Genomic DNA, 14,147 nt, shown 5'->3' on the forward strand with positions numbered 1-14,147 from the left:
ACCAGTCTTTATTTAGTTTGGGTGGAAGCTACGAAGTTGGCGGGTGTGTATGCATCCCCCAGAGTGAACATTACACAACACCTGCTATGTAACACCTACCAACTCCAAAATCACAACTCTTACCCGGTGGTTACATCCCACATACTAATGTACCTAACATAAAACTTTTAAGACAATCAAACTGATAATTGTCACACTTACCCACCTAGTTTACTGTCCACCCATCAAACCACTGGTATACAACATCATCAAACAAACACATGTACACTTCATTCACAAATAACAATTTAAATACCAACGTTATCTACACACAGTGGCCACCCAAGAATCGTAAATCACAAAAACAAAATCACAGTTATCGTGCGACCACATCGTAACTACTACCAAATTGAAATTGTTCACATATAATTCACAAAAGACAATCATACTGCATATACCACTATACTAACCAAAAATATATAAATTCAAGCTACTGTTTTTTTATGACCTAAAAATAATTTAATTATATATAATCTTTCAGTCCCCTGATCGTGTCGTTCACGAATCCCTTCACCATGTTTGCTCTTAACACGATACCATTGTTACTTTGCAATGAACGACCCACATCAAGATGGTGCATGTACTGTCGTATCACTGCGCACACAATGACCGCACAATCCAACTTGCATTGGGAAAACACAAGGAGTTTTTGTCAACTATATTGCACAATTACCCAACAAGAAATTTACAATGTCCCAGTGTCAACACCAGGGTACTTACGAGTCAGCTATCTGTTAGGGGCAGTTTGCAACAGACTCGAGGGGGTGGTTGAAGGTCTCAGTGATGCTGAGCTCATCTATTCCATTTGTTCGCAAAGACCGCTTCATTACACTAGACACACGTTCCTTTTGCAACACACAAAACCCCTCCATATTTTATAAAACCATAAGACGCCCATATTCATTCAAACACAGGAAAAAAAAATGTGCTTTTTACCAGGACAAGAGCTTCATTGTAATGCATGTCTGATCTGCCGTTCAACCGTTGCCCCATCAGATTAAAATGCTTCCAACTCCTGTCCTCTGCGTTGTACACCACGAGAGTCCAGTGTGATTGGTTACATATTGGAAAATGAATGTATCGACAATCCTTCGATGATGTAAAATTTTTCAACACATAACTCTCCATTGTTTTTGTGTTGCTGCTTTTGATAATGTCTTACAAGACAATCAATGGTTTTAAAAATAAAAATAAAAAACTTACATTGCCCACCGTATAGCAGTGACACAGTAACACTTACCATACAAATACTGCTGAAGAAGTATGATCTGTCTGACAAATCATCACTCGCACCAACATTCGCCTGCTCTGTCAGCAATACATTTGCATACAAATACAACCTGCCGTGAAACAAACAACACATGTTACCAAACTCATCTGAAAAATACTGCGTATGACAACCCATATTTTATAGTGTTTTAAAAAACAACACAACATATGTAACACAAAAGGCAATATGTCATCTTACATTGCCACAGACACTCTCTCCACGTACAAGATTTTTTATATCGGTAAAATACACTGACACACCATTGTCAACCCTAGTCCATATAACAGCCCTGCATAGAAAACAAACACATCAATTAACCAAAAACTGTATTTATGACGGGTAATTAAATTTTCGTGTACTCATCCACATACCCGTCGCCATTCCGTTTGTAAGCTTTTGTTATTTTCTCTTTTTCTTCAAACGTCATCATTTTCCATACCCCAAACCGGTTGTTCAACTCGAAACCAGACCATTTTCTGGCAAGCAAACCAACTGTGTCAACATCAATCACACCGTAATTCACATTACATTTGTAAACTTCCAGACCCTCGTCCATGTGTGTGACTGTTCTTTTTCCACGTTCCCAACCTAAAGGATAGTCATAATCTTTCAGCCTTAGTTCTTTCCTCACTTTGGTCTTAATTTTGCACACAAATAAATTTTGCCCAGCTACGCCATGCCTACTATCCGCCACGTACGGTAACTCTTGCACTTCACGATCCAACAAACTCACATCACCCACACAACGTAGTGACGCCAGACTAAAATCGGACATTGTGTACACATCTACATGTCCAACACTCCCACACATATTAACACCACCTCGAATAAGCGTAACATCGTGCACGACCGCCGCATCGATCCCACTTCTATGCACCGGCTCACACCAACAGCACTGATGTCAACTTTACAAAAAGCTTGCGTAACATTGTGCACCTGATGGTCAGCCAGCTGGTCCTCCAGCATTGATATTGTTTCCCGCAATTCTTTGTTTTCATTTTGCAACTTTCGGATTTCCTTGCCTTTCACCTTCATGACACACTCAAACCCACCAACAATGTTCACGGCTTGCAACTCCATTTTACTCTTCAACCTAACAACTTCCTCCTCTGGTTTTGCTATCGTCCCCTTATTAGCTTTGTTCCGCATTTCTATGTCTGCCATTGGATTCAATGCTTTCTCCACTTTGGTGGCAATTGCCACATCATTAACTGTATTATGCACTGAGTTGTACACATCATTTGACTTCACTTGCATGCCATCACCAGATGGATGGGCCATGCGTGCCCTCTCCTCGACAAAATCATCTGTTACATCCAGCCGCTCTCCATCACCTTCACCAATGTTACGCTTGTACAAACCACCATCAACGTTGACATCACTACCATCTCATAGGTTGTCTACGTTGTTATCACAGATGTTTCCCACTGGACCGGCTACCAATCCCTTGTCCATAGCCAAAATGTCACGCTCGTACTCCAAGGACCTTAACCTATTAACTCTTACCTGTCTAAAAAAAAAAAAAACAACACTAACATCACAAACATTCACACGCCATCCATGATTAACAAATTTTAACCAACAAGGCATGTACCTTGAATTTGCCTGGTGTTGCGAAATCCAAACTGTGCATTCTGCTCACCAATGCACAGATGTCCCATTTCAGGAATCTTGGGAACATATTCTCTATTTCAGGCTTTACTATCATGGAATGTTCACAAATCCAATATTGTGTTTCAGACATAAAAATCATTACATTACGCCGTTAGCAAAACAACAAATGCATGGGCAAAATAATTCAAACAGTCGCAAAACATTGAATACTACATACCAGCAAGGCAACAACACATCTAGTGACCTTTTTCGGCGTATGGTGGAAATCTTTGATTGAACCCATCAACGTTTGTAATATTGCACCAGTCCAATCGTATGCACAGACGGTCTTCAGGTCATCAATGTATCGCACAAATGCCCAACTTATTGTCTCCCCAGAATTACCAAAGAACAACTTCCCACACACGTACAGTGTCAACAACTTTGCTGCGTCCTCCTTGTCCACCTTACTTCGCCTATGCACGGCTTCTTCGAACAATGTCTTCACGAGCTTCAATGTTATCCTTACGGTGTTATGACTCCTCCACTGAATGAAATCCAATGTTGGCCGCTAACAAGGGGAGAGATCAAGATGCCTAGTACCACACTGGATTCCAAACAAAAGTCTTACATCGCTCCTACAGAGCTTCAACAAATCCCCACCGATGTTGAATGCATCACAATGGTTGTCATACGTCCGTATGATTTTCAAAACTGCATCGTTAAACTTCCTGAAATCATTGTGATTCAGTTTGTTAATTCGAATAGCCTCAATCATGATCCAAAATGGAGCCCTTTTCAATTGTTCAAATTGACCACCCCTCAATGGTGGTGTTGTTACAAGCTTAACAATGCCAGCAATGTTTGAACGGAAATTAATCCGTGTAGGTGCACTGCTCGACGGTCGGCCAGTAGGATTAACACCTCATTCACTAACTCCCTGCTGGATGACTTTTGATTTCTTGAACAATATGCGTCATTGCATGTTAACACCTAGCCTGTTTGGTTTCGAATCACATGCACCTTCGAGACGTTTTCGTTCACATAAACGCATCCACGGACTCCTGCTAATGTCAGCATTTGCAATAGCACAAATAACATATTAATTAGCTACCAGTACATAACATAACACACCATAACCAACATACCAACATGCAAATTACACAACACATAAATACAAACAACATGCATGACACCCCGACCCGATTAAACAGCCCTGCCAGATATAATGTTACAACATCACACACAGTTACATATGAAGTGAAATTTGAAATTCCACACAGCCAACCAACACACCCAACCAATAATTGTGGACAAACTTAAATACAAATAGTGAAAACCATGTCCAATATTAACACTTGACAATTCAAAATCATACAACGCAAACTATGCCAGGAACAATATGCCCATTGTTTGGTAAACATGTGACATATACCAACTACTTCCACTACATACTAATTGGCACTGCTTACACCCGTTGCCACACTCGCACTCATATCTCTCACATCGCCTAAACCCCAAAATTTAACGCCACTACACTTGTACACACCATAACATACTTTCACACACATCAAACAAAACAAAAAAAACAAGATCATTGCACTAAACGAAACCACACATATAAGCAACATAGGGCATCGTCACGAAGCACTTTTGACATACATTCGGCACTAAATAACGCGAATCATAAAATCACAATACACACAAAGTACCCACACACCCCAATTGAATCGGACCCACGTGCCACATACCACATAAATCAACAAGATTGCACAGACCTGACAACACCATAACCCCCTACTACGAATCACTTTGAAACAGGATAAGAATGTAACACTATCTTAACGCACATCCCAAAACCCAATTCACCGACAACATACAGTGACCCAAAATATACTAACCCAATAAATAACAGTCACACCCACTACACATGGTTCAAATATGTGAAACCTACACCCTACCATAATACACACAATACGGTAATAAGTTGCAATATACATGCACACACACACACATAATGCCATTGACATTTTTCAATCAATACTCATCTGTTACAGAACATCAAACAAATATCATCAAACCACAACCACCTAATGTTTCAACCATACATAGAACATATCGACCACGGAAATAACAAAAAATAGTGGTGTCACATACCTTCCCCACCCATCGTTCCAGCGGCCGACAAATCTAAACATGTCCTTCAGCGTCTCTCTCGTTCCCTTTGCGAACTTCCTTCAACTATCATTATGTTGCAGTGCCGCTAATCACCTTCCAATGTCACACATACAAACGATCATAATCTTTCAATTCTTCGAGACAATTCAATTAGGGATTTCAAACCTTGCCTAATCCATAACCAATAGGGGGTTTTGTCAATAGGGTTATGTGTGTCACATGGAATGCATGCCCCCCAAAGTAAAAAAACACAAAAAGCCTTAGTGAACTTTCCAATGTTGTGGCACCCAGCGACCACCCTGAATGTGACACGTGGCAAATACCAATTTGGGAAACACACCAACATTTGGCTGTGCCACACCACGCCATCACCTATTCATGCGTTCAGAAAATAGACCGTGGTATTTACGTCATTCAACAATAGAAAGGACCAAATAGATCAAAAGGAAAAAAGTTGAGACTAAATGGAGCACAATTTCGACATTTAGGATTTATTAGTAACTTTCCCATAATTTTTTTTGGATTGAATTTAATAACTTTAATTTGAGTGGCTAGAGATGTGGATATTAATACTTCTTCCATCCTAATTTATTTGTCTATTATAAAAAAAAATCCAATTTATGGAGAGATACAATCATTATCTTTTAATTTAAATTTTGAAATGTTTTTCCTACCAATATCTTTTTTTTTTGAATTTTAAAATGTGTTTATAATGATTAATAAGGGACAAATTAAAAAATCTACCAAAATTTAATATCTCCAAAAAGAGAGTGGACAAATATTTTGGAACGGATTAAAATGAAAAAGTGGACAAATAAAATGGGATAGAGTGAGTAGAAGGTTTGATTTCAACATTTCAATTCCTTCCTAATACCTTTCAAAAAAAAAATTCGATTTGAATTTCAAATTAATTGATTGGTGTGAGTTTATAGTCATTAGTATCGTAAAACATGTATGAAAAATATATAAAAAGTATATTAAAATTTTAACTATTTTGACTTTTATCTCCTTGAAAAATAATCCTATGAGTTGTTCACTCTTTTATCAAAATAGTCTATTTTAATCCATTGTTTTGAGTCTTTTAAAATTTTATATTATTACCGAAAAAGTTGGTAATGAATTGAAAACAATTGTGTTGTATGTTTAAATTCTAACTTTCAAAATTTTTTTAAGAACAAATTTTATAAAGAGGATAGTTTCTTACTAGCCCAGATGTTGACTGAAGGGAACAATCTAAACTATCAAGTTGTGTTATTTTGGTTCTTTTTTTTTTTTTATTTGTAAATTAGAAGTTAAAATTTTATTAGGGATTGTTTGGGGTGTCTTAAATAAGTGTATTTTTTTGTCTTTTAGACTAAAAAATTGAGGAAAAAAATATGGATGTTTGGGTTAACTTTTTGAATTTTTATGAAAAAATATGTATTAAAAAATTGTATAAATTAGTGTGTAGAGAAAAATTAAGATTGGGAGTTATGCAGTCGTAATTGTTAACTTTTGATAAATAGTGTTAATTTTTTAATTTTTTAAATAATTTTTTGACTTTTGAACTTTTTATGAACTTGCTAAACTTGGCCTAAATATTGAATTAATTTTTTAAAACTTAAATTTAATATTAGAGTTGTTAATTAATTTACAAAAAGTAAGTAGCCTTGCTCTGACTGGAGACAAGCTTGGGTCGAATCGCCCTAACTCTGCGAACAAAACCCTAAACAAGAAGAAGAAGAAGAAGAAGAGAACATGAGATGGAAATCTCCAAGAACAAGCTAATAATAAGGTATTTCTCAAACCCTAATTACCTCTCCTCTCTCTTCTCTCATTGTCACCCATTTACTTCTCCTTCTCTCTTTACCAAAACCCTAAACCCTAGTCTCCCTCACACTCCTACCCCTCCAACCACCACCTTACATTTTCATCAACAACCCAATTCACATCCTCTTTATTCTTCGATTTCTTCAACTGGGTCATCTTCATTTTTCTCTGTAAAATCCCCATTTCGTCAATCTTTGATTTCTTTAGCTAGTTATAGGTCTATTGGTCACAGTTTTGACCACCCAAGCTTTAGTCTTCATGGGCAATTTCGATTACTTTCAGTGTCATCCTCTGATAAAACCAGTGAATCTGAGAACATAGCTATTGGTAAGTCTGGCTCAAATGTGAGTGCAAAGCAAATTTCAGGAATTATTGAACTCATTAGGAGTGGTGAGGATGACTTGGAGTTGAAGTTAAATTTGATGGGTTTAGGTCTTTCGGTTGATTCCTTAATTGGGATTTTTCGTTTTTTGAATTGTGAAAGAATATCGGCTTTGCGTTTCTTTGTTTGGGTTCGAGATAGGAATCCAAGTCTGTACAAGAATTCTGATGTTTGTAGTTTAATTATTGATAACTGTGGTTGGTTGGATGATTATGAGACGATGCTTTGCTTGTTGAGGGAGTTTAGATCGGATTGTATTTGCCTTAACGAGAAGGCTTTTGGATTTCTACCCGTTTTGAGTTCGAGCAATGATTCAATCATGAAATCTATAAGAAGAGTGGTAGAGCTGTTACATGAAGCTGGGGGCTCATGTCGTGGTTCTGGCATTTGTGGGTTGCTTACGATGCTTTCTAAGCTGGACTTATTTGAAATGGCTAAATTTGTCATAGAAATAACGGACAAAAAGGCGTCTTACTACAGTATTTTAATTCTCGAAAAGTGTCGGAGATGCTGTTTTAGTGAAGCATGTGACCTGCTTGAAGAGATGAGACAATTTAGTTGCGACCCAGATGCCAAAACTTACAACTATCTGCTTAGTGCTTTATGCAAGCACGATAGAATAGCTGAAGCTTGCGGTGTGCTTGAAGAAATGAAAAAGAAGGGTTGTCCTCCTGATGCAATAACCTTTGAAATATTAATCTATTTCTCATGTAGGCTTGGCCAGTTGGATGCTGCAATTCAATTTTTTGATCAAATGGTGTCTATGGGTCTTGAACCTCGGCTTACAACACATGCTGCCTTTATCAAGGGTTTTTTCCATTCAAGGCAATATGACAAGGCATACAATTATGTTGTAGATTCAGGTGTCAAGTATAAGGACTCAGGCAATATGATTTACAGTTTACTTGCAAGACTTCATCACAGAAATGGAAATCTTATCACTGCTGGAAACATTCTTATTGAAATGATGGATAAGGGTCTCATTCCATTCTTTCCGGATTATATAAAAATTATGAAGCAGCTTTACAGGTCTGGCCGGACACAATTAGCTGGAGATTTAAAGCGCAAGTTCTCTAGGTTGAGATCAGAGTCAGGTTCTCTAGGTGGAGAGTTAATTGATTGTGAGAATCCGTGACATTTTTTTTTTCGTTCTTTTTCTGTCTATTTTTTTTCAATGTTCTGTTTCATGCTATGTAGACCTAGAACTAGAACATAGGAGAGGTTCCAACAAAAGAAGTGAGATTGTTCACTGCTAGATTTTTGAATGAGCAATGAGGCTTAATAGCATCTATTTCTAAGAAGTTAATTTGTGAAGCATATTCATTCCCCCCCCCCGCCGCATATGTTAGAAATTCTCTCAATTTGCACCCCTGTTCTAGTAAGAACATTCTTTACTGATTGATAATGCAATGACTCTAATTTGGTTTTATCTAGTCTGGTTTCTGGTAAGTAATGCCAAAAAAATGTTTTCAGCTTTTTGCTGTCTGGGAGCTTAAGATGATGTTCCTCTTGTTTTCTTGAGTGTATCTAGGAAGATGAGAATAGGTGAATTTTGTGAAGGATAAATGCTTACAATTTTTAAATTCAAATAAATGGGGGAACAACTAATAGCTGTCCCCCAGTTATTGTTCGGATTGTTCTCCCCCTTCATCCAACTGTCAAAAAATAATCCTCTTTATTATCCCATACATTTATCCCACCCTAAGAAAACATAGTATAACTAATCCTATCTACATACATAATCCATCTACGACTTATCCTCTCTAAACCTGACCACAGTTTCATGGTATCCAATCCCTCCCCCCAAAATTAATCTGGCAATCAAACGGGGCCAAAGAGATTTGCAGTGAATTGTTGACACAAGTTGTTTGCTTTTTGTTCAGGGTTGAGCAAGTTCTTCACTTACTGTTTTGTCTGTGTTGTGGGTGAGATTGGGTAATGTTAGCTGGTGTAGGATTGTTTTTCTTAGTAACTTATGCAGTTATGCCAGGTTTTGGCCCCTGTTTTTTAACTACATCTTTATTTGAAAAATAAAAAAGAATGACTGAGCTGCCATCCTGGTATATCCCAATTTATCTGCTTTGATACATGTTTGATTTCAGGCTACCAGAACAATTATACTCGTGTTTGCATGCTGAGACTTGAGACTTATGTGATTGCTGACTAGTTTTCTCTGCTTGTCTATCCCAATTGTTACTTCTTCAATGATATGTTTGAAGTTTTTACGTCCAGTTTTGCAGACACACTTAAATCAAGTGGATTTTCCCTCAAATTTTCCTTATCGAGTTCAAGTCCTCATTGCATTTGCATTTGTTGCACAGACACATCTAGGTTGTCAACGAGTGTGGTCAGGCTGCACCATAATATCATTGCTGAAAAGAAACTGATTCAAGTAAGCCATGCTAGGGAGCTTGCTTGGTCTCTTATATTATATGTTAGCACAAAGCAACCCATAGAGTAGCAAGCATGGTGGCTTGTGATTTGCATATTGTGGCTTTTGTTTAGCTGTAATTTAAATTCTAGTTAGTAGTCACCAAGAAGTGCCCACTGATAATCTAATGAATGAGTCGGTAGTTTATTTGCATGAAGAGAATGGCTTGTGAACTCATCACTGTGCTTCACTGGGATTGGAATCTTGGTGATTATTGTTGCCAATATCTGTTGTTATATCAATTAGGCTGCCACTGACTTTATAATTGCACCTTCTGCTTTGAGGGAGCTAAATATAGATTTTCAGCAATTGCAAACGGTAACTAATGTCATTTGTTCATTACAGACAAAAGGGTACTTTATGTTCTGTTCACTTACACAAAAGAAATAAAAAAAGGGTGCTTTATGTTCTGTTTCAGTTTGAACTGGTAACTTACCAATAAAAGTGAATACAAATGGTAGAAATGAACCCACAAATGTGGTCCTTTTTACATTACCAATAGAAATTCAAGTTGGTACTTGTAAAATTTATGGATGACCTAAAGAAACCAGAGTCCACCGGGCATTGTCATAATGTCCGAAGCAAAGCCATGACATGACTGATCTTCTCAACTGGATGTGGAATGCAATACTGAATGCAAATGACGGGCCTTTAAAAACTCAAGAGAGTGACTAAAGAAGTAGTGATGGAATGTGTAGTTGATATGAGTGATTGGATAGTGAGGAACTCTCCTCTCTATGATGAAAGGCATAAAATGGTTTCTGAAGATCAAATCCGGGGCATCTGAATGTAATAGGGTTGGAAAGAAGATACAATTTTGCTTCTGATGGTTTGGCATGAAGATGTGGTTCTAAAAGCAGTTTTACTCGGTGGATAAGGGGACCATGGTTGGCCTCTGTTTCCCATTAGCCAGAGCTTCAACAACTTAAGAGGTACAACAGTTTCTTCCTTTCCTTGTTATCATTTGAATGCTTCCTGATTTGGAGTGGATATTTCTAATGACATTATATTATGGTTCACCTGCTTTTTTATCAAAGTCTGAAAGTTGGTTGAGATTTTTATTTTATTTTTATTTTAATCCTCCTAGTGGACAAGTCCTTCAAATCCAGCTGTTGGCTAATGGTTGCTTCATAAAAGACATATTTTATCCACCCACCCTTTTATTTCTTTCCACTGAGATTCTTCTGGGAGGCCTGCAAAATATTTTTGTTTTGATTTCCTAGAATTTAAGTTATAAAAAAGAAAGGAAAAAAATAAAAATAAAAATTCCTACAAATAGACTGCTACTGGATGAAGTAGATTTATCTAGACCCAAAAAACTTGTACTTACGTGAAACATGTGTGTTGGATATGTAACAATAATGAGATGAAGAGCAACATGTGATTTATTTGTGGATAATTGTTGCAGCTCTGTTATCAATTTATTTGTTAAAAATGTTTGATTTCTACCGCAGGAAGCTGAAGTGTGAACCCTGTAAAATTTGAATGAAGTTTGGAAGCCTGAAGCTGACAGGTCCAGTGGCTGCCCTGCCCACCATGCCTTTCAAGTAGTGCAAAAAACATCGGGGGCATTCTGGACATGCAAATTTACACCTCAAATCAGCTAAGTCTACAAATCTACCTAACTTCTATTTATTTATAGAATGGTTGAGCCTTAAAGAGGTTTATTGCTCTAGTTATTTGTAAAGTTTGATCTGTATGAGTTATTGTTCTAGGAATTTGTAAAGTTTGCACTGGCAATTTGTTGCTCCACCTTGAGAAGGTATACGACATTGCCTAACTCTTGTAACTGTTAAAGTTATTTCACTACAGAGATTATCCTGACATAAGCATCAGAGGAGTTTTGGTCGGCATCACACCGATGGCCCGCTTTTGAAAGTTGTTTATTTGACGTCATCAGTGAGCATAAAAAAAAACTAAATCAACAATCATAAAGTGAATAAAATAATATTTGAAATAAAAGTATATGCATTTAGGATTCACTTCTGGTAGACAAATAAGTGAAATAGAAGTCTAAAAAAAGAGGAAGATATAAGTGAGAAGTAGGGAAGTATTTAAAATGACTCTAATAAGATATAACCATGTCCTTTACATAGACAACAATATGAAAGGTAAATTGAAGGGGTTTTGCCGGCATCGCACCGATGCTCCCTTTTTGGTAATTCTTTCTTTGACAGGTGGTTGGTCGTCCGTGAGCATAAAAAAACTACATCAACAATCATAAAATTAAAAAAAGACAATATTTGAATTGAAGCAGATGCACTTAAGATTCACTTCTAGTAGACAAATAAGTAAATAAAGTCAAAAAATAATTAAAAATAAATCAGAAAAATAGAGAAGTATGTAAAATGACTTTATTAAGATATAATGATCCTCTCTACATACAACAATATGGAAAATAAATTACAAACATTCCAATGAGCTGTCAAAGATCCAAGTCATTCCTTGTTAATTAGGAACCTTCTAATACACAAGTTAAATTCATTCGAAGCATGTAAAAAAAAGAAAAAAAAACCACACACAATCATGCATACCCTCACTCGCACGCACTCAAAGCAATTAATAATTAATGTAGTTTGAAAGCCCTTATTAGTTAATTATAGCAAACTTTTAACAAACCCCTAATAGTAATTTCTTTTGATTTATTTTGGTTATTTTTTGAGCAATGCTAGCTAGTCACACCAAGGTCCCTCTAAAAGTGGCTGTGATGGCAACTACTAATTGCTAGTTGATGGGCTCACTCAAGCAGCTCCCAATCAAGAGTGGCCAAGTCAATCACTTTTAGATTGAAATTCAGTTCACAACGTATTTTTCTTTTTTGTCTAGGTGTCTAGAACCTATTCACCTACGCACGAATGTTATTTTAGGAATTAGAATCAAGGGTCCCAAAGGGAATCATCAGGTATTTCATCCCACTCATCCATCTCAACATCATTGTAATAGACTGCATGCTCTTCTGACATGAGCGCTCCAGCCAACTCCGTCCACATTGGCGAGTCCAATGTGGAGTCATTGATGGCCTGAATTTGGCTTGGGGAGAGTCTGGTGGTGATTGGAGCAGGATTCGAAGAGCTAGCGCCGCTCACATCAGGAGGCTCTCCGGCGGGCTTTCTAAGGCCCAAAGCAGCTGCCTGCTGAGCGGCTAAGCGTATGTCATCAGGACTTGAGCTTGCTGGATGCGGGAGTCTATCAGCCAACTCAGGAAAATTTAGTCGTGCACCATGTCCCCTGAGGTGCAATGCGGCTGCATCATATGCTGTAGCAGCCATTTCGGGTGTCTCAAAACTTCCTAGCCAAATTCGAGTTTTCTTGCCAGGCTCGCGTATTTCCGACACCCATTTCCCCCATTTCCGTTTACGAACTCCCCTGTATATCGAACTGGCACCACCACCACCACTGCTGCTGCTGCTACCATGACTGTTGCTAGACTCTTTCATATCAATATATATATATGCAAAGTAGTGAAAACTTGTGCAAGATTGAGGGAGTTGAGTTATATCCAGGCACGTATATATAGATGCTGACATGCTAACAAAAGTCATTGCAAGTATGAACACAACGTGGTAACCTTGGTAATGTAGTATATGAGAGTAAGTGAGCTTCCAAGTAGTTTCAAAATGTCTCAATAGTTTAATTTCATGGTGGGACATACATACAAATCTCTGTTTGGATAGACTAATCTCTGTGACCCCTTGTGCGTTACAGTTCAGTATATTGCTGTGACGAATTAGAGTTCACCATTCATTGATTTTTTTCATTATTATATATATATATTTTCTGAACATGTGTGATTGAATACTAAGAAAATGAAAGATCACTAGAAACAAACATAGCAATTTAGATCAAGAGAGTTTTGGTAGGTGGGTGGGGGTGTTCCAAATCCCTGTTTAAACGCGGTTTTAATCCCAGGTGGGATCAACTTTTGAATTTGGACCACTTCTGATGATGATGCATACATGATGATACAGCATTACTGGAAATTTAGAATCGGGGTACCCCCACAAGCCATTAGTTTTTCCTCTTTCTCTTCTCTCTGTCTCTCTTCAGTGCGTGATACACTTGTCACTCTTTTACTAACACCTGAAGAAACTATAGTATATGCTATTTTTATTTTTTGATAAATTGCATTGACCTCCCCTGAGGTACGAAGAAATCGTCATAATCTCAATTTTAATATAATTATACTGATTTCCCGTAAGGTATAAATTACATATCAATTTAACCTTATTACATTTGGTGTTCATTAGGCCAATGGATGATGTCATTACTTTTATACAAAAATGTCAATTTTACCCTTATTTATCCTTGTATCCAATCATTACCTATATTTAAATATCCATATTCTATGTATTAACCTAATACTCATGATATGCATGGTTTTAAATAAATAATTAATAATTAATTTTAAAATTAAACAATAAAAAAATAGATTTGATTAAATTTTG

The 14,147-nt window shown here is 37.1% G+C and overlaps 2 protein-coding genes across 2 annotated transcripts; one reads left to right on the top strand and one right to left on the bottom strand.

Annotated features, from left to right (window-relative positions):
• Positions 1-6,822: 6,822 nt before the first annotated feature.
• Positions 6,823-8,406, top strand: LOC114266931 (uncharacterized). Its single transcript, XM_082876469.1, has one exon. The coding sequence runs from the start codon at positions 6,823-6,825 to the stop codon at positions 8,404-8,406; it is 1,584 nt and encodes a 527-aa protein (XP_082732595.1).
• Positions 8,407-12,042: 3,636 nt separating this feature from the next.
• LOC114266890 (Integrase-type DNA-binding superfamily protein) lies at positions 12,043-13,275 on the bottom strand. Its single transcript, XM_028207838.2, has one exon. The coding sequence runs from the start codon at positions 13,242-13,244 to the stop codon at positions 12,579-12,581; it is 666 nt and encodes a 221-aa protein (XP_028063639.2). The 5' UTR covers positions 13,245-13,275; the 3' UTR covers positions 12,043-12,578.
• Between the last annotated feature and the right edge of the window lie 872 nt (positions 13,276-14,147).

The sequence above is a fragment of the Camellia sinensis genome, chromosome 6 (genome assembly GCF_055761805.1).
Source record: "Camellia sinensis isolate YWXY chromosome 6, ASM5576180v1, whole genome shotgun sequence".
Lineage (NCBI taxonomy): Eukaryota > Viridiplantae > Streptophyta > Magnoliopsida > Ericales > Theaceae > Camellia > Camellia sinensis.